Source organism: Phyllobates terribilis, unplaced genomic scaffold, assembly GCF_046119375.1.
Source record: "Phyllobates terribilis strain yellow unplaced genomic scaffold, ASM4611937v1 Scaffold_5__5_contigs__length_657084704, whole genome shotgun sequence".
NCBI classification, from domain to species: Eukaryota; Metazoa; Chordata; class Amphibia; order Anura; family Dendrobatidae; genus Phyllobates; species Phyllobates terribilis.
Window position 1 is genome coordinate 517,672,516 of NW_027362765.1, and position 21,449 is coordinate 517,693,964.

Consider the following 21,449-nt stretch of genomic DNA (forward strand, 5'->3'; position numbering starts at 1 on the left):
CATATGAGAAGGTTTGGGTACCTGAACACTTGATTGTTCTGTGTTCCCTGCTGCCTGAGGTGCGTGACGGCCTCTTACTCTCCTGTCTATTAGAATTGTAATACTTAGATGTAAGAAGAGTTGGATTTGAATTTGCATTTTTTTTTATTATTATTTTACTGTGTGGAAATGCGACTCCTTGCCAAAATATAAATCTATCCTTTTAAGCCAATTGGAGGCAATTCTCAACTCATGTCTGCGGGAGGCTACTTGAGAATAAAGAGGAGGTGATCCAGCTCCACAAACATGCAAAGACTTATTTATTAGTAGGTAGGTTCAAATTGGGCGATATAAGTTAAAATTTTATGTTGACAGCATGGCTTAAAACATCTACGCATTCGTGGAGTTGGATCATCTTCTCCCCGTTTTGGCTATATTGCGTCCAGGCAAGGATGCCTTCTGGGCTCCGGACCGCAGTGTTATTATGACGGTGAGTTGGACCCTTTTATTCTTGAGAACCATGTCCAGTTCACTGGGTTTGCTTATGTAGAGTTTTCTGCTGGTGGAAACCACTTCACAAAATGCTTCTTCTATGGGCAATTTTTTTAGGAGTTTTTGGTGATTTTTTTTTTCTCTCCCCTTGAAGCATTTTTTGCAGCATTCTGATTGGACAGTGACTTGTTTGGAGCAGATTCCATCAATAGACGCTACAAAGAAGTGACCCAAGACCGCAGTGTAGACTAGTTGGGCTGTCCCCAGCAGCTTCTCCCCACTCACTGCCCTCGATTGACAGGGTTCTGCCTATACATGCGGTCTCGCTCCCGGTCTTTAAAGCACATATTTCTCTGAAACACTGCAGCGTTTCACCATAACACATACCTGACTGAGTTCATACAGCCAGTGCCTGATACAAGCTTCCCACAGATTGGGCTGCATGTATCAGCTGACAGGTGCAAATTAAAGGAATGAAGAGGGCACATAATTAGAACATATAAAAACCATTTTTTACTGTGCAGGTTTTTAATATATGTAAAGTGTTGGATCTCTCTCTTAATAATCTTACTCTACCTAAGGCTGTCCTCAAGAGGCAACCCAAAGATCTGTGAAATATCTGATATAACATAATTAAAGCAATATCCTTATTTGATATAGAGGAGAACAGGCCAAAGGGTTTTCCATAACTTTCTCTAAATCAATATGAAAAGTTTTATCTTTCTTCTATATCAAATTTGTTTATTTTATTTTTTTCAACTTTACATTAAACTTTACTATTGCATAGATATTAGCGTTTTGTCTAATCGTTGATTTTATGGGAAGAACAGACTTTGATGAACAGCTGAAACTGGATTATAAGGAGCATCAAAGGGGCAAATACCCAAGGCGCCTCCTTCATCAGATTCTCTTCAGTGCTTCTAAGATGCTTTCAGTCGCAAGTTATGGGAATTTGAAAGAATATTAAAAAAAAAACAAAAAAAAAAAAACTAAACACACATCTCTGACAATATAAAAACAAAAAACGGTTGTACAGTGTGTGGGTGGGTGGGTGATGGGGGTTGGGGACTGCCTATTATGTAGTATTTTGTCTTCTTAATGGGAGAAGTTTAAGGGTCAAACATGTCCTCTTACTATGGTAATGTGACCCCTGTAGGGGGAGCATGGTGTACAGAAACTGAGGCTGGTGGCAGCCGGCAGTGTTTCTCAGTAAGAGACATTAGTCCCTCCTTAGCTTCATTGCCTTGCCAGCCTGGAAGAGGAGGAGCAGCAGCAGAGGTCAGGATTGACTGTCTGAGCAAGCTGGAGAAGAAAGGAGAAGTTGACAGCACTAGAGAACATTGGGGTTGTCCGCCATTACTGAAAAAAAGACTATGGTGATCCAGGAAGGGAGCTGAATCGGCATGAGAAAAAAAAATCGCTGATTTGCACTGCCCCATAGTATAACATGGGTCCGAGTGCTATCTGATAAAACATCTCATAGCTCTCGGCCGTGTTATACGCTCGTCTGAGCGAGCCCTTAGAAACATTTTATCGACCAAGTGAGATTAGGCAGTTATATTGTAATGTGAAAGTTATGATAATTCCAAGAAACCTAGAATCTTTCAGATTTCTTGAAAATTGTGCACATTTCCCACCTTTGGTCTACAGTAGACTGTGAAGAAAGAACTGAAGGTCTGCTCTGTCTGTTTGATTGACTTCTGCATGACACTATTCGTAGTTCCATTAGGAAAAACATCACAGTGCCTTCAACCATCTTTGATGTAAGATGTCTGCAAAAGCAGGATGTCTAGTATGTAGGGGCCTGTCTCTACACTATTCACGTTTTTGTTTTTTTTTCTTAGATTTTAAGAAAGCTCTGTATCTAAATGCATTCCATAAAAACATAAAAGACATGCTTTGCTTTGCATGCATATGCATATACTGTCCAAGGTTATTAGCAAGGTAGCAATATTCTAGCCATTCGTTACTCTCCATCCCCCCTGCAGGTTACTCTTAATACCGTACTAACAAACCAAATGAGCAAATCTCTATGTAATTGCCAGAAAAAGTGGATGACAGCGCTTGATTATCTCCAGGTCCCATAGAGAATGATTAGATATTGGCATTTCAGAGTCGCATTCTCAAGATCATTGGGGATCAGTGGCTGGACCCCCAGTAATACGTACAGTAAGTTATCACCTATCCAGTGGATAGGTGATAACATTAAAGAAGCCCCTCCATATAATTTTTCTTTTTTTACTAAATCTGTGCATATGTGTATGTACTGTAGTGTGTGATTGTGTATGCGTGTGTGTGTTAATACTTCTCTTCTCAGTGACGTCACAGCTCTTCAGATTATCCTGATCACTGTCTGTGATTTTGACTGGTAGCACTCGTACCCATGTTATTCTATGGGGCTGTGCACATGTCCAATTTTTTTCCCTTGGAATGAGTGGTCTGAGAAAGAGAAAATTGCAGCATACACAATTTGCCAAGGAATCAGATGGCACTCTCCCACTCATGTCTATGGGTCCATGAAAAAAATTGGACCGCACTAGGATGACATCTGAGTGCAGTCCGATTTTTCATAGACTTACCTAATGGAGAAGATGGACAAATTAATTTCTTTTTCTCCATCTTCAAAGCAATCGGATACATGGAAAACTGTCGTCTGCACCTGGCCTTACAATGTACGCCTATGGAGCCTTGTTCTGATGCTCCATAGGCTTACTAGGAGAGCTTCTTAAAAAGATATTCTCAATATTTAAATGTTAGATTTTCGCAAAGATTACAGACAGTACCTAGGGTCTAAGGTATGCCTTCACCCATACCTTGTGAACTGTTGAAAGAACAAGAGAATGTCTAAAGTGGAAAAAGGGATTCCCTTCATAGTGTACAGGTCTATAATGAATGGTTTTTAATAATCAATAGTGAGAACACAGGAAAAAATAATATATAACCTGGTGCAAATTTTCAGAAGAACTGTCCCATAATAACAATATTTGAGATGGACTGTAGACTCCATAATAGAGTCTTATTTGTGGATCATAGACATATATTTAGTGCTTTTTAGAATGATGATTGTTACCCAGGACAATTGTAGGGAATTTAATTCTACGTTGACTGCCTTTTTTCATTTTCAGATCCCTACACTGGTAGTGTGGGATGAGTCTATTTAATACATCTCTTAGGGAAGTGTTGCTGAGAGAAAATGGAAGTATATAACCAAATCACCAGAATTTAAAATAGTATCTGGTCACAGAAAATCCATCCAAAGTAGTTTGTTTTATTTGTTATGGGATTGTGTTGGTTGCATCCTTGTTTTACGTTTGCAGCACTAGATTTTGCTGAACAGTTACGTTGCATTGTCAGGGTATCAGTCAAGTTGGGGAGCATTGATACCCAGGGTAAAAGCAAGAGAAAATAGAAATATTATGTTTTAGCATATGTTACTAACTTCCAGTATCTAGGAGCCATCTCCATTTATAACCACATTAATTTATGGTTTGAATTTTCCAGTTTTGAAACGACAAAGCCTTTATTTGCACTAAGCACCGTAAGTTACTTTCTGTGATTGTTTCATTGTTCATGAACGTTCTGCACAAAAAATTGAGACAATGGGAAGTCAATCTTTACTGATTGAAGGTCTTCCAGGGTTATTGTGTATTTAACTTCAGAAATGTATTGTTCTTTGCACTTTTTAAGTATTTTAGTAATTACAATCACTGCATAAAATCGAGCTAAGACAAATAAACGTATCTTGTCCCTGCCATTATCATCAGGGTCCAACCTTGGGCTGATGGAAATTACTCCGAATGTAACCTTGTTTGTAAAATGACATATTTGTCATTTCTAACAATAATGACAATTGTGTCTCTCTGGCTTAATGAGTTTATTTGGGATAAATGTAATTGAACCTATTTCAATCTGTAATGATGGTCATCCGCATAATATAAAGTCTGTCAGAGGCCGTCAGACAAAAGAAGCTACCTTGGGACAGATTTGGCTCAAGCCACTCCATCTAGCACAGGGGTGGGGAATTTTTTTTTTTTTTTTTTCTGCAAGGGCCATTTGGATATTTCCACCTTCGGGGGGCGTACAAATTGTGTGCTAACTCCACCCACAAAGTACATCCTGGCGCTGGCACAGGACGTAATCTTTCATTGCACGCAACTCAGCGCTCAGTAGTGAACACTGTGCGCATGCTCACAGAGCAAGAAGAAATGAATGGGCCGGTGGCTGGCAAAATACAGCACTGTGGTCCCGGGAATATGCTCGGGGGCCAGATAAGTCATCGAGGGCTGTGAACCCCTGATCTAGCAGATCCCAGAAGAACACCAGCCTTCACCCCTTTACAAGGATCTGAACTTATTGTGGGGTTCACTGGGTTCTGTCAACGGAGCGGCTGCTGTCTAGAGGAAATAGCCTGAGGAGACTAGCAGGATCTATAAACAAGAAGGACAAAACCAGTGACTGAATTGGGAGCCAAAGCAATAGTCAGGGTAACAGCCGTGGTCAGATACCGGGGGGCAGAAAAACATGGTCAGGCTAGCTGAGTTCAGAGTCGGAAAATAAAAAGAACAATTGTCAGTATCAGGATAAGAGCAACAGGAGGTGAGCTAGGACAACACCAAATGATAACTGGCTACTACTGGGAGTATAAGTAGGGTGTGGTACATTGGCAAAGCGTGGCGCTAATTGCACCTGCTGGCCAACACCCACGCCCATTCTGCCAGTCTAAGCGGCACCACTGGCCCCAACCCCACCAGCATACCTGGTTGGTAGAGACATCTCTTCTATCACCAGCGTCTCCCACCAGATAAATATGGTGGTGCCTAATCGCAAAGAAAGAGCTCGCTGGAGCAAGTCTGGGTAGTGATGTAATGTGCGGGCCTTTGTATCACTTTGTGCTAGAAAGTAAGTGCCTTATTGCCTGCCTTATTACATCTATGATGTATAGATCTTTTCAAGTCAACCCATTTTTTTATTTTACTGGTTTAGAAAAACCAAACTGTCTTTTTCCAAAGCATTTGTCAACCGGTTGTATGTGGTATTGCAACTGAGCTCCAGTGCACCTGTGGACCGGTATGGCAATGTTTTTTGGGAAGAAGGCAGCCGGGCATTTGTAATGCAGTAAAATCCCTTACACTTATTCATGGGGCATGTGTAGTCATTCATAAGAAAGGACAAACCTTTTTGAAACAAAAAAAAAAAAAGTTTGCTAACTATTTAAAATGTTCTTTTGAAAATTTGAGTGAATGGATTAGAAAAGTCCCTGACTCATGTAGCCATTCCCTCGAGTTTCAGGAATAAAGAGGTTGATGTGCGTTTGTGATAACAAATGCTATTCAGAATGTATCACATCGAATATAATGATTTGCTATTTCAGAGCTTTGCGTTATTTATCTCCGGCATATCACAACAAAAAAGAAGTAGACCGACATAAGTGAAGTAAATGCCTCAAGGCGCTGAATGATATCAGCAATACGTATTAATAGGAAGACTGGGAAAATTTAATACCTAAAAATAGATTTCCAGTCGGTGAAGCTCTGAAGTCATAATGTTGATGCAAACATCTGCATCCTTTTACTCTAATGCAAGTTTTTGCTTGGTAAAGTAAACCGGTCAGCAGGAATGTCCATGTTAATCTAAAGGTATGGGCAGTATGGCGCTGTCATACTGATTTAATGGATACCTTTAGTGTAAAAATCTGCAGCCTGGTTTTCGTTAAATCCTAATGATACATTTCGGTTTCCTCGGTGCTTCAGTGCTGGACTGTGGGTAGGGTCTTCGGCTCAGAGGGCTCAGCCACCGCCTCTCCGCTGCCTTTGTTGAATTCCTTTAAATTTTGGGCTTAGCTGTGGGTGGCACGCTCGCTGGTGCGGTGTTCATGAAAATGGTGCCAACGCAAGCGCAGAATGAGATCTCTGCTCGTCATTGAGCCGAGATCTCATTCTGCGCATGCGCCACCACTGGCACTATTTTCCTGAAGACCAACCTGAGGTTGATCTGCGCATGCGTCGGTGCCAGGGAAGGCGGGGCAGTGACACCAGCATTGATTGGGCGCTGGGCATCACTTGTCGTTCCACCGCACCACAGCCTCGGGACCACAAGTGCTGACACCGCTGGAACAGAGCCAGCACCAGAAGTGAGTATAGGTTTTCTCTTTATTTTATCGGGGCCAAACATTTAGTCCAAGAAGGGGTTGCCCTATTAGTGGACAACCGCTTTAAGATAGGACAACCATTTTAATCTCTTGATAAATGCTTATTTCTGTAAATTCTATTGATAAATGTTATATACACACAGAAAAAAAATCCTTTGTTTAGTGTGTTCAATTCTCAAGTTCTTGAAAAAGGTTGGATCTTACTACATAAAGGGCTTAATGTTGAGGTGAGTCCGAGAAAAACATCAGCTGCAATTACTTCAGTATGCCAGAGGGGCAGCATACAGAGAGATTTCCACGCTATCTGCCCTGGGCAATTCACTTTTTGAATTGGCGAACATCTCTTTAATTTTCTACATTTTATTTTTATTTTCCGTAATGCTATTTACCGTATATACTTGATTAGCCAACTTTTTCAGCACTTTTTTTTTAGGCTGAAAAAGCCCCCTTCGGCTTATACTCGGGTATATACTTTATATAGTATATACATTCCGGTAGAGGGGTGGGGAGTTGCGGCGGAGGAGCGAGGCACACACAGTAGCCGCTGCTGCAGGATCGCTGAGACACAGCGGGAGCTGCAGTGCTGCTGACACTGTGCGCCCGTTATTAAAGAACATGAATATTCACTCCTCTCCACTACCATAGTCCCGGCGTTGAGAGGAGTGGATATCCATGCAGCTCACCTTGGCGTCTGAGGGCACATGGCAGTGACGTCATGCGCTGCTCAGATGCGGAGGTGAGCTGCTGGCCAACAGGATGCAGCGCTGAAGTAGAAGAAAGGTGACTAGAAGTGTTTATTTTTTTAATGTGTGCAGTTTTGGGGGGGGGTGGGGCCATGCACACCTGGATTGGAATCAATGATGCCATGCATACCAGGATTCGGGATGAGGTGGGCCATGCATACCAGGATTGGGATGAGGAGGGCCATGCATACCAGGATTGGGGATGAGGGGGGCCATGCATACCAGGGATTGGGGATGAGGTGGGCCATGCATACCAGGATTGGGGATGAGGTGGGCCATGCATACCAGGATTGGGGATGAGGGGGGCCATGCATACCAGGATTGGGGATGAGGGGGGCCATGCATACCGGGATTGGGGATGAGGGGGGCCATGCATACCGGGATTGGGGATGAGGGGGGCCATGCATACCGGGATTGGGGATGAGGGGGGCCATGCATACCGGGATTGGGGATGAGGGGGGGGCCATGCATACCGGGATTGGGGATGAGTGGGGTGCCATGCATACCGGGATTGGGGATGAGTGGGCAATACTTACCAGGAAAGAGAAGTTTACCAGTAGCTGCTGCATTTCCCACCCTAGGCTTATACTTGTTTCAATACGTTTTCCCAGTTTTTTTGTGGTAAAATTAGGTGCCTCTGCTTATACTCAGGTCGGCTTATACTAGAGTATATACGGTACTAATTTCAGTGTGGCGGTCAGACAAAGGCTATCTACCTGCAGGTATAGGGTTAATCTGCAGGTAAATAGCCTTTGTCTGACGCCACATTGAAAGTGCAACTACCAAAAAAAACAAACTTTATTCCTCTGGGAAGTTGCCAGCTGTCAGTCATATAAATGTAGGCGCATGAATGCTTTGTGACAAACGATAAAATAGAACAAAAGGGTTAATTTGTGGAAATTACAGGATTCAGAATGCAACATTGTGACCGTCTACTATGAAGTATGTGTTTTCATTTGCAGTATTCATCACCACCTCGTTTTTGCCTTTGGCTCATGTCAAACCTATTTATAAACCATACATTGGCTAGAAAAGGTGACCACAAATCATATAGTATTTTCAATTTTCCTTGGCGGTTACCTTGAGAAATGTACATTTTGTCTTAATTCCTGTCTTCTCAGATTATATAAGAAAAGCATGCCTTTTAATAGGTGCCTGCTGCTTCATTCCCCATCTAATTTTCCTTTGAGGGCAGATCACATAAAGTCAGAGTAAGGATAAAGAACATTACTTTGATTTATCCCCAACAACCAGCCTGTTTTTCTATGCTATACTTGTTCTACAGGGTGGGCCATTTATATGGATACACCTAAATTAAATGGGAATGGTTGGTGATATCAACTTCCTGTTTGTGGCACATTAGTATATGGGAGGGGGAAAACTTTTCCAGCATAGACAATTGCCTTCAGATGACCCCAAAGATTAAAATCTAAGGGGGTCAGATCGGGAGACCTTGGTGGCCATTCAACTGGCCCACGACGACCAATCCACTTTCCAGGAAACTGTTTGCGTAGGAATGCTCGGACCTGACACCCATAATGTGGTGGTGCATCATCTTGTTGGAAAAACTCAGGGAACGTGCCATCTTCAGTGCATAAAGAGGGCAACACATCATCATGTAGCAATTTCAGATATCCAGTGGCATTGAGGTTTCCATTGATGAAGAATGGCCCCACTATCTTTGTACCCCATATATCACACCATACCATCAAGATACGAGATGTGCAGCATCTGAAACAAGGGATACTGGAAGCCTGTGCTAGCATTTCTTCTGCGGTGTTGCTATTAGTGTGTCAAGAGTGGGAGAAGAGGGTTGCATTGACAATCCAACACAATGGGCAGCACTTTGAACACATTTTATAAGTGGTCATAAACTTGTAAAAAACTCATGAAAGAATAAAGTTACGTTAAAACCAAGCACACCTTTGTTTTTCCTATGAAATTCTCAATAAGTTTGATGTGTCACATGACCCTCTTCCCATTGAAAAAAATAAAGTTGGATCCAAAATGGCCGACTTCAAAATGGCCACCATGGTCACCACCCATCTGGAAAAGTTTTCCCCCTCCCATATACTAATGTGCCACAAACAGGACGCTGATATCACCAACCATTCCCATTTAATTTAGGTGTATCCAAATAAATGGCCCACCCTGTGAAACTTCAACTTGTCCAAATAAGTTTACATGGTCGCTGCACTGTCCAGACAATTTGTCTTTCACCCCAAATAGACAGACTTGTCACAGATATTTTACTGTCTGTCTGTCTGACTTGCTAGAAGTGGTGATAGGTCTTTTTCCTGTCGGTCACACTGCATAAAGGCAGACTTTCAGTTTGGGGCAAACAGGAGGGGGGGGGGGGGGGGGGAGAGAGAGTCCCAACTCCTATAGTGCTGGTAGAATGCTGAAGAAACATCGCCCACTCAAATGCAGTAGATAACCTGCTAGAATAAGAATTGGGACAGTTTTGTGTGCTAAAAGAAGTTTAAATTGGTTGTGGGGGGTAAGGGCAGCAAGACTATATATGCTTTTTTATTTAAATTTATTTTTAGTGAAAGGGCATGTAAACTTAAAGCTGATGGAGGTTTGGGTCGCAAATATGCAATATACAAATCAGAGTATGTTGAAAAAAAACAAAGAAAGAAATAAAAACACCCTTTATCTTTTATTAGATGCACTCCCACTCCTGATTGATAAAATCATTCTATTAGCTGGAAGTTATGCAAACTATTGCAGTGACAGCCCTGGAATCAAGGTCTCTGACCCTGCTTCAGTTGTTACCAATGGGGAGGAACTCTTAAAGGAAGTAAAAGAATGTTTTTTTTTTTCCAGTATAATTTAATGTAATTGCTTACAGCGCCAATTCCCTCACATTTGCACGACTTGTAGCATATTATTAGTTAGATACAGTTCAATAGTTAATGTCTGTACATGTCCCCGCTTAATTGTAAAGTGCTGCGGAATATGTTGGCGCTATATAAATAAAAATTATTATTAATAGTAATGAATATTTACGGTAGTTATTACGGAAGCCATTTACTTCCCAATGATGCTTGAGTGACATAAAGCTTCTGTGCGTCTTTCAGGCTGATGGGCATGTTAATAATCCCGGCACATGAGACCTAAATGAATTACAATTACCCATCCATCAAGTCATCATTAGGATCATTATTATAAATGTGATGTTTTAGTTTGAGATGCGTGTTACTATTCAGCGTGGCACAATGTACCGTAGATGGATCAGATGCAAACACTTGTTTATACACTAATTCGGGAAGATGGCATGTTGCCAGTCACCAATCCATCTCTAGCATTTTTGACGCGCAGATGTACAGCCACGTTCTTTCATCTATAGAAATCTCATTTGACAAATTCCTACAATCCTTTTAAGGATTTTCTCAGCTTGGTGAAAAGAAAGTGTGTTATCTCCAAGGTGTTAAGGGCTGCGTTATATCACCTGCAAAGTGACAGAAGGCATTATTCCTATTGACCTATACTATAGGATCGCGTCAACCAAGATTGACGTATAATCTTCTGAAAAATCTTTTCGGGTGATCAGAAAGACCAACTTTATGGAATGCATCTCTTCTGTGGATTTTTTTTTCTATTTAACCTAATGTTTTCCCATCATAAATACTGTAATCCAACAACATTAGAATCCAGTAAGTGTCGGATTAGGAAATATTTTGCATTATCAGATTGCCCCCCAAAAAAGTATGTAAAATTCCCTAATGAGAATACTCTCAAGAAAGACCGCACAAGTATAATTCTCCTAGAGACCTAATAGACATTTTTAAGAGACTACCCATATTATTCCTATTATCCCCAATTGCCTCTTTAAAGGGAATCTGTCATGGGATTTTTTAGTAGGATACTAATAGTATAGTAACCCTCATTCCTGTAGCTTCTCCGGTTTTCTTGCTATAACCACCAGAGAATTCACAGCCGTGCGCCTGCTGGTCAACCGTATATAAATGCAAAATGAATTTGCACTGCTCCCCATACCCATAATGTCACCCACCCACAGAGAGTGCCGGCGTCGGTGATGGTAAATGGCAGTATAGGAATACCCCGCATACGCAGACCTAGGGAGGCATCGCGCATGGTCAAGATTTTTAATATCACTAACATCAGTCCAGAGGGGTGGATGGGATTATGGTCCGTGATGGTAAAAATCTTGCCTCCCTAGGTCTGAACACATGACAGATTCCCTTTAAGATATTGTGCGTTTATTCTAAATAAGCTCGACAGAGATATATATAATCTAAATCATTTTTTTTCTTTTCTTTTTTTGTTATATAATTTTGTTTGTACACTAAAATACAAATAAGATGGTCTTTTGGGTATGCTTTTAATAATTGAATAGAATGTATAACTTTTAATATAAGGGGTTGTTTAGCACTAAAATACACAAAATATGTTACTGAAACTTTGTGGGGTTTTTTTAATCAGAGGAAATGTTAATTGGTTCCCTCTGCTAATTCTTCTGTCTCTGAAATCTAAAATGCCAAATTATGTGGCACTTTTTTGCTGGAAATAAACACTAGATTAGAATATTTTAATTTGTCAGAGATGTGCACACATAGCAGCATGTATAATATAAAACATTTTTTTTCTAAACATTTGACATTTTGTTAGTATATTTACTTTAAGAATGATGAATTATATTGAAGCATAGGATTCCTTTTAAATTGGGACTTTTGTACAATGCCCTATTGTAGATGAAATAGTAGAGGTAATTTCATATGTTGGATAATAGGTTAAAAAAAGAAATCCATCTTCCATATCTTCAGAACCAAGTCCTCCCATACTAGACTCCAAGAATAAAGCCATCTTATGACTTATACCACACGGTGAACCGCTCAAAAATAAAAGAACTATTCTTGTACTGTTGTCTATTTGTTAATTGTGCCTCCCAAAAATCGTAATAAGGCTCGGCTCACACTTATCCTGCGCTCTCTGTTGAGCGCTTACTTCGGGGTTTCCATATAAATCCCAAAAACCACGATTAAGACAAAACCCCAAACGGAACCACTCTACTATGAGGCAGATGGGGTCACTTTGGACTCCATCTGGTCTCTATTCTGGTGGTGTCATGTTATTTTAGGCATCTTTTTAGTGCACAAGTATGGACAACCACATATCTGTGAACGCCTAAAAAGATGGACACCACCAGAACTGGACAGAGTCCAAAGTGGATCCATCTGCCTTATTATGGTGGGTGGTTCCGTCAGGGTTTCGTCTGAATCGCATTTTTGTGAGATTTACACTGAAACTGACTTTAATGCTCAGCGTAGAACACAAAAATGTGATCCCAGCCTTATATTGAAAGTGATCAAAAAATGTTATGTACCCAAAAATGTTACCAATAAAACCCTAATTTATCCCGCACAAAACCAGCCCCCACTCAGGTCCATCATATGTCACAGGAAATTTAGGGGATCTGACATTACTGGTAGAACAAAGGCTCTGGAAAAGTGGCATGGCTCCCACCACCTCAAATAAATAAAATCCAGTGAATTCTGCGCTTCCCAATCCAAATCCCCCTTCCTGAGCCCCACTGTGCCTAAACCTCAGTAAGTCGCCACATGTTTGACATTATTGTAGTGGGGAGTGCGCACTTAACAATTTATGAGGTGCGTGTCTACAGAAGCACAAGCTGGGTACAATGTATGGGGGCGCTACAATATATGGAGGCACAATGTATGGGCACCAAACTGGCATATTTGCATTTCTACAGAAAAAAAGCCTGGCGTGGATGTTACAAACTAGTCGCTGCAGCCGTAGATCAATTCATTGAGAGGTGCAATTTCTACAATAGGGCTCCAAAAGCCAAATGGCTCTCCTTCCTTCTCAGCCCTGACGTGTGGCATAACTCTAGTTTTTGATGACATATGGAGCATCACCGCTTTCAAGAGAAATTGCGCAATAAAATGTGGGGTCCAGGTTCACCCTTGTGTAAGTGACAAATTTGCAGCAAATAAAAAAAAAAATGAAATTTTTTACCACTAAAATATTATATTTCCACGTCCCAATGTTATAAAATTATGTGAGACACCTGTGCGTTCAAAATACTCACTACACCCAAAGATGAAATCCTTAAGCAGTGAAGTTTCCAATATGGGGTCACCTGGGGGGGTTTCTGCTGATCTGGCACATCACGTGCTTGGCTAATGGAGACCACAATCTATTCAAACAGAATCTGCGTACTACAAGCCAAGTAACTCTCCTTCCCATCTGATCACTGCCATGTGCTCAAGCAGTAGTGTTACCACATATGGGGTACTGCCACATTCGGTAAAAATTGCATAACAAGTTATGGGGTCCATTTTCTCCTATTACTCCTTGTGGAAAAAATGTAATTTTTTCTGTTCACATCTAAATGTTATAAAGTTTTGTGAATCATCTGTAGGTTAAAATTGCTCCGTGCACCCCTAGATGAATTCCTTGGGGGGGTCACTTGTGGAGAATATCTGCTTTTTGGCATGTAAGGGGCTCTACAAATGCAACATGACATTCACAATCTATTCCAGACAAATTTACGCTCCAAAAATCAAATGGCACTCTTTCCTTTCTGAGCGCTACCATGTGCCCAAACAGCAGTTTTTGACTACATATGGGGTATCTTCCTGTTTGTAAGAAATTGCGTAACAAATTATGCGGTCCATTTTTTTCCTATTTATCAATTGCGAAAATTATGAGTTTGGGGTTAAAGCAACATTTAGCAGAAAAAAAACATAATTTTTGTTTTCACATCCACATTTTAAAAAGTTCTGTGAAGCTTAAAACACCCCTAGTTGAATTCCTTGATAGTTTCCAAAATGTTATCACATGTGGAGGTTTCTGCTGTTTTGGTACCACAGGGGCTCTTCAAATAAGACATGGTGTCTGCAATCTATTCCAGCTCGCTCAGAAGAAACCAGGTAATAAATTATGGGGTCCATTTTCTTGTGCTATTCCTTGAAAAAATATCTAGGGATATGGTGTGCACAGTCTGGGGTGCCATTACCACTAGGGATGAGCGGACCCATAGAAGTTGAGGTTCATTGGGTACGACCGAACTTTAGTCCAAAGTTGTGGTCGGATATCAGAACTGTACCCAAACTTTAACCAGAACCCGAACCCCATAGAAATCAATAAGGACCCGAACTTTGGAGCTGGAAAAAAATCTCACGGACTTCCAGGAGAAGTTCGGTGTTCGGTAAGAGATGAGACACCCAATCTTTGATAGTTCAAAATTCCCTAGTAGGGTACAAGAAAATGTGATTTGTAAACTAAACATCAAATTTAAGTTTTATTTTGATATAATGTCTAAATACATATATTCTTGATGACCAATAATGAGATTTGCTAAGTTTGACTACACTATATGTCTTATACTTTGGATTTTCTTTATTTTAATATAGAAACTGAAATTACTATCCAAAATGGGAGGAATTAGAAATATTTCATATATAAAAGATTGAACAGAGAAGCTGTGATGAAAATGCATCAGATGTCGGTGATACCATCCAGAGATGCCACATGCTTCCAGAAAAAGGTCAAAGAAAGAGAAGAACTGGTAAGGGTCAATTACATAACTTTTTGACGTAGACCTTGATAAAACTGAGTCCTAAATAAAACGAAGTTCTGAGGTTGTCTGGTGTTTGTAAGGGAATATTAAAGTGATTACTCTTATTAGTATTGAACCACATAAACTTGGATGATGTACCCTCTAGGATGGTGCTTAGTGACTACTTGTGTTGAAATTCCCATGGTCATGTCTAAGCATGATTTTACCAATACGCATCCTGATTAGGCTGAAAGACAGTGCAAAGCATCTAGAGCAGTGTTTGCCAAAGGCTACGGCCCCACTATCCGTATTTGGTCAGTATTTTTCCTCAGTATTTGTAAGCCAAAACCAGGAGTGGGTCAGAAATGCAGAATTGGTGACGTGTTTCTATTATACCTTTTCTTTGATTTGTTCCTCACCTGGTTTTGGCTTACAAATACTGAGGAAAAATACTGACCAAATACGGATAGTGGGGCCAGAGCCAAACTCTAGTCCTCATGGCCACCAACAGATCAGGTTTTCAGCATTTCCTTAGTATTGCACATGTGAGAGAACTTGTGGGAAATCCTAAAAGCATGACCTGTCGGTGGCCATGAGGACTGGAGTTTGGGAAACACGGATTTAGACTTAATAAATGAGTAACATAAAAGCACCATATTTTATCTAAATTCAGCAGGATACATCCCATCTAGTTACAGCAGCTGGGAGAAAAGTTTAGTTATTGGAACCTTATGTATAGTAAAATTAGTATTCCACCAAGACATTGCTAGTGTTACACCTACTCCTGCAATGTCTTCTTCTGTCACCAGGCGCTTTCTTATTCATTCTGTAGGCAGGACTGGAGATGGAGGAGACATCAGGACCAGATTCTCTTTGTCCAGCCACTGAGATCAGGGTGGCTGGGACCTGTAGTGCTGTCAAGGCTTGTAGTATGGATTTGTGTGCTGTCCAGCTAGCATAATCCGCTACCTGCCTTTGGCAAATGGGACAGCACCACACTCAATTAAATCTCCCAGCATACTGCTGGAAGTTGCTAGTTACAGTTGTACTGGATCTGGTTCACATCTTTAGTCCAGCTTTTGTTTAGCTTATGTTATTTTCATTTCTGACCTCAACCCTTTACCTTTCTGTTCTTCTGTCTTTCAATTTTGCTCCTTCTCTGCCCTTCTGGTCCTCACCCAGCAATCTGACCATTCCTGTCAGCCCACTCAATCGGCCAGAGACGACTCAACCCAGCGTCCTTGTCCATATTCCTGCAGAAAGGTTCATGGGTGAAGGCCACGGTACCCCTAGGACCTGATAGAGTAGCCAGCACAAACCCTGTTCATGGAAGCCCTATTAAGCTCTTCCAGGTGACCAGAAAAAGCCATATTCTAACTAATTTTCCTGGCTACTGCCAACAGAGGGCTGCATATACCTCATGCCTAGTGTATGCTTATTCTGAGAAATTAGGAAATGTGGCTAGTGGCTCGTTGATAAGAACTCAAGGCAGAAATGAACAATATAATGCACTTTTTGGTTATGGTATGGCTCTTGTTTAGCATTTTTTCACATTGTTTGAATGCTGTTTGTGTTCAAATCCTTTATTTTAGTAATGGTCTCTGCTTATTATCACTAAATTGAAAAAGAGTATGTTACAAAGGTGTAAAACTTTTCATTATATGTTTAATTAGGTAAAAGCTAAAGCCTTCTTGAGATAAGTGTTATGTCTCATATGGCACTTTATACTAGAGCTTTGGCTATGGGTGCTTAATTATTAGCCAGAATTCTGTGGATATGGTAATTTAGATCTATTTTTCACCATTTGAATGCATTTTATGGATACTACATTATTCATTACTACACATTGGCAAAACTTATTTTTATTTTAATAGCTGTTGCAATACTCAATATCTGATTATAAGCTGTGTGCAGTTGTTTGTAGCCGTATCATGGGCTATGATCATGGCTACAATACGATATCTTTGGATGGCTTTTAATTCTGTCCAAACTAAACAAGTAGATCAGATACACACATGTAAAACCAAGAAATATCACACACAATTTTGCATTTGAAGCCTTTTCATGGCGGCTCAGTGGTTAGCACTGTTGCTTTGCAGAACTGAAGTCCTGGAATGAAATCCCACCAAAGACCACGTCTACAACGAGTTTTTGTTCTCCCCATGTTTGCGTTTGTTACCTACTGGTACTCTAGTTTCATCCCGCACTCCATAGACATTCTGATAGAGAATTTAGATTGTGAGGCCCAGTGGGGACAGTGAGGATGATGATGTCTGTAAAGTGCTGTGACCATGTTGGTGCTCCTTGGCAACCAGACCAGATCACTGTAACCTTTCTACCACCGGCTGGTATTCTGGGTGCCTCGTTTGAGCATTGGGCATGCAAAAAAGAATGATCTGGCTAGCGGGATTTCATCATGGATACCAGGCAATGACTTATTAACCTCTCCTCATAGTAAACACGTGCATGGTCACATACACTAGGCCAAACTATGGGAAATGAGAAATAATTGTTGTTGACCAAACAAGTGTTTGGGTTTTTTAAGGATAGAACCAACACAACCTAAGTCCAAAATACATTGGAGAGAAATTACTAAGCTAAATAGGCCAGAATTTTGGCACAAATTATTCTACATGCCTTGCATCCTTTTTTTGTGTGTTAGACGCTTTTTGTTGCTTGTTTGAGGAGTGTGGCTTCCAGTATGGAGTGTTTCATGGAGCATGGCTAAACTTGTGGTGCCATGTACCAAAATTTGGGTGCAAATTTATGTCAGAAAGTAAGACAACTAATAAGTGATGTAAACTTTAAATTTTAGATGTTTTAAATTAGCAAATATTTCAAACCGCCTTAGCTGCACAAAAATTTGGTGCATTTAAGACGGTTTAGGCTACATTAATATTGTCTAAATATGTATGTAATATTTTAGTAAACCCGTTCCAATGTTTATGCAATATGGCAGCTGAGGGTTGTCTGGTTCAAAGGGCAGCTTGAGTAAAGCTGTATAGAGACCAGAGCTGTTGAGTCGGTCATGGAGTCGCAGTCTGTGTCCTTTTTGGTGGAGTCGGAGTTGGTATAAAATGGACTGACTCCGACTCCTAAAATATATAATAAATTGGGTACAGTAGTACAGTGCAGGATGTGCTGTAAATGTTTTCATAAGAATTTGGGGAAGTTATGAAATGTCCTATACATGTCTGTTCTGTTCCTGATCTAAGGATCTCAGCTTTTAGTGGAGATGAATCTGTGCTGCACTTTATGTACACGCTCAGTAGTGAGGCCGTGCTGTGGAGTCAGGAGTCAGGGAAATTGAGGAGTCTGAGTCGGAGGTTTGACTTAGACTCCACAGCCCTGAGACGTGAGTCTGTAGCCTCGATGAAATTGTTATATCTCTCATTCTTTGTGCAGAAATAATGCTTTGAATCTTTATCTTCTTTTATTCTGTTGCACATTTAGTGTAACTCTCAGGAGCAGAAGAACTTTACTACCAATCCAGCTAATTTAAAGGGAATCTGTATACCCAGACTGACAATATAAACTAAGTGCATGCCCTTGTAGAGGGTAAAGTCCCTATAATAATCACACCTTTAGGGGTCGATTCATCAAGAGACTGGCATTGTACATATTAGTCTTAATAAACGTAGTGCATCTTACCCCACCATGCACCTTCATTAAGAGGTGCTTAATAAATTTGGTGCAACTTCTGTGGCGTGCGCCTCGCCAGAAATGCTAGTCCAGTCAGGGACAGGAGTAACATTTCTGGTGTAAGTTACACCACTAATATGGTGTAACTTACGATGAATTCGGCAGGTGGCCGCCCACTTTGGCGGAGCTGATCGGGATTGGCATGAAAACTGCTAAAGTCACGAAATTTTGCGTGGCACAAAAATATTGCAGCTTTTCAAATGTTTTATGTCAAAAAATTTGTGTAAACATTTTGATGAATCTGCCCCCATCTGCAGAAACTGAAGTTTAATGATACATCCTAATTAGGGTGCTCGGTGCAGTCTGCATGTGGCTAAATAGCTCGGTGCACTGTTCTGCCCACTGGATTTGCATGACCTCCACCCCACTTCACCGTCCCCACTGGTGATTGACAGCACGGGCTTGCTTGAGCTTTTTCTGCAATCACTTTTGAGGGAGGCTGGCTTGTGCAAAACCAATGGGTACAGCGGCGCAGTTTATGTAGCCACACCGAGGCTACACCGTGCACCTTAATTAGCATGTTTGATTAAACTTCCATTTCTTCAGAACGGAGACAGTGATTTTAAAACATTAAAAGTGGGATTTTCATAGAGACTATATTCCCCACAGACCTATATGCTTATTTTACACTGTTCGTTTGGGCTCACAGACTGCCTTTAACAAAATGGGTACCTTCAGAGGGAAAGGGAAAAAAAAGTGGCAAAATTCGGAGGAACAGCTGACAGTGAAAAACAATTATTATACATAACAGATTGCAAAGGTGACCACTGGTTATGGCAGCAACAATTCTTTGTTTTTCAAGAGAAGCATCGTCATGGTAACTGCTTTGTGTTACGCCAGTATTTTCATGGGAGATTCTGCATCACCTCGCAACATTCCAGCCACTGTGAACACAACACAGCCTTTATACATGGGATCGTGCTGGAACATGCTGCTCATATGTCCAGGTAAATGAAGGCAGTACTGTCTGTTACATCGCCCTGCTGAGAAGAAGACACAAAGGAACAATAAAAAGAGCTTCGTAGAAGAAATGTTTAGGACCTCTAAATATAATAATACATATGGGGCTTATTGTGTTACAGCAGATCTATCCTTTGTGCATATACTTTTATTGAAGACTTGACAACTAAGGTTGGCCGTTTGGAAGGCGAGCGATCTCCACTCCTCCCTTCATGGTATGCCACCCCTCCAAGGCTTTCCTACACCCCATCAATGTGCATTTAAACACTGGGCTTCTATCTAATGACTGCTTTCTGGTGGCATCTGGGAAATTTGTCAACTCTTCTGGGAGACTAGAAGTCTCTTCTTTGTCTAGGAGCCTCCTGGATGTCCAGGGAGAGTTGGCCATATTACTTACATGGTCACTAATTATTATTAGGATTTAATATACAGCAGAAAAATTACTTAAATTGTAGTGCAAATGTACAATGGTGTGAAAGTGTTTTCCCCCTTCCCAAAGCTTTTAGAAATTGCTTTATAACTTTTTCCAGACTGATAGATCTTTAATTACTTTTTTTTTCACTTGTTCCTGAATTTCTGTGGATCGCAGCATGTCTAGCTTTTGACAATCTTTTGGTCTACTTCACTTTGTCAGGCATGTCCTATTTAAGTGATTTCTTGATTGAGAACAAGTGTGGCAGTAATCAGGCCTGTGTGTGGCTAGGGAAATTGAGCTCCGCTTCCCAAAGATGTGATAAACCACAGGTAATTTATGTTTTAAGGGGGTGTAGGTTTGGATTTATTTTCCCTTAATAATAAAGACCTTCATTTAAAAAAATGCATCTTGTGTTATCTTTGTCTAATATTTAAATTTTTGTTTTGTGATCTGAAACATTTTAGTGTGATAAACATGCGGAAGAATAAGAAATCAGGAAGGGGGCAAACGCTTTTTCACACCACTGCTCACAAGGTCCAGCCTATAAATAATTACCTGAGCAGTGGCAGGATCCCGAGTGGGTGTTACTTTTATCATGACAAGCACAAGTTTACCCAAAAAGCCAAAAGGGAAAACCGCTTTTATAAATACATTGCATTTTCCCCCAGAATACTATGGATTAGGACCCCCATATGAAACTGCGGCTGAAGTAAATTCCCTACAGTGTTGCAGCACCATCCAACGCACTCAATGCACAAATTTCTTATTGTGGTTTTCACTTCATTTACCCACATCACTGATTTTTTTTTTTGTTGTTGAGTGTAGTATACAGCCTCTAATTAACAGTATGCAGGATGCAATAATTTGACAGTGTTTCCAAATTTTGGAAGCTTTCTCAGGCCTCTGTAGAAAAACAATGCTAAATGCAGGCAGTAGTAAAAGATTGCCCAGGAGTTTGGCTTGTTAGATCTTGAGATTTATCCAACTTTGCTCAAGGTATTGGTTAACAGAACATGAATGTGCCTTTCATTGCTGTCAACTGCAGTATGATTGCCAGCCATGACTGAGCTTAGACGTGTCTGGTGTAACTACTGCAACAGGAGCCACCAGAGACGACTTCTCCTTCTTCTCCTTCTCCTTCTTCTCCTTCTTCTCCTTCTTCTCCTTCTTCTCCTTCTTCTCCTTCTTCTCCTTCTTCTTCTTCTTCTCCTTCTTCTCCTTCTTCTTCTCCTCCTTCTTCTTCTTCTTCTCCTTCTCCTTCTTCTTCTTCTTCTTCTTCTCCTTCTTCTTCTCCTCCTCCTCCTCCTTCTCTTTCTCCTCCTCCTTCTCTTTCTCCTCCTCCTCCTTCTCTTTCTCCTCCTCCTCCTTCTCTTTCTCCTCCTTCTCCTCCTTCTCCTTCTCCTTCTCCTCCTCCTTCTCCTCCTCCTTCTCCTTCTCCTTCTCCTCCTTCTCCTCCTTCTT

General features: G+C 40.9%; 1 protein-coding gene across 4 annotated transcripts in view; it reads left to right on the forward strand.

The window, feature by feature from the left end:
* The window catches only part of MARCHF8 (membrane associated ring-CH-type finger 8), a 236,779-nt gene that overhangs the window by 75,230 nt on the left and 140,100 nt on the right, over positions 1–21,449 (forward strand). For all 4 annotated transcript variants that reach the window (XM_073685690.1, XM_073685692.1, XM_073685694.1 and 1 more), the window contains exon 2: positions 14,766–14,920. In XM_073685690.1, the coding sequence (XP_073541791.1) occupies positions 14,840–14,920 (81 nt within the window). In that variant the 5' untranslated portion in view covers positions 14,766–14,839. The remainder of the gene's footprint in view (positions 1–14,765; positions 14,921–21,449) is intronic.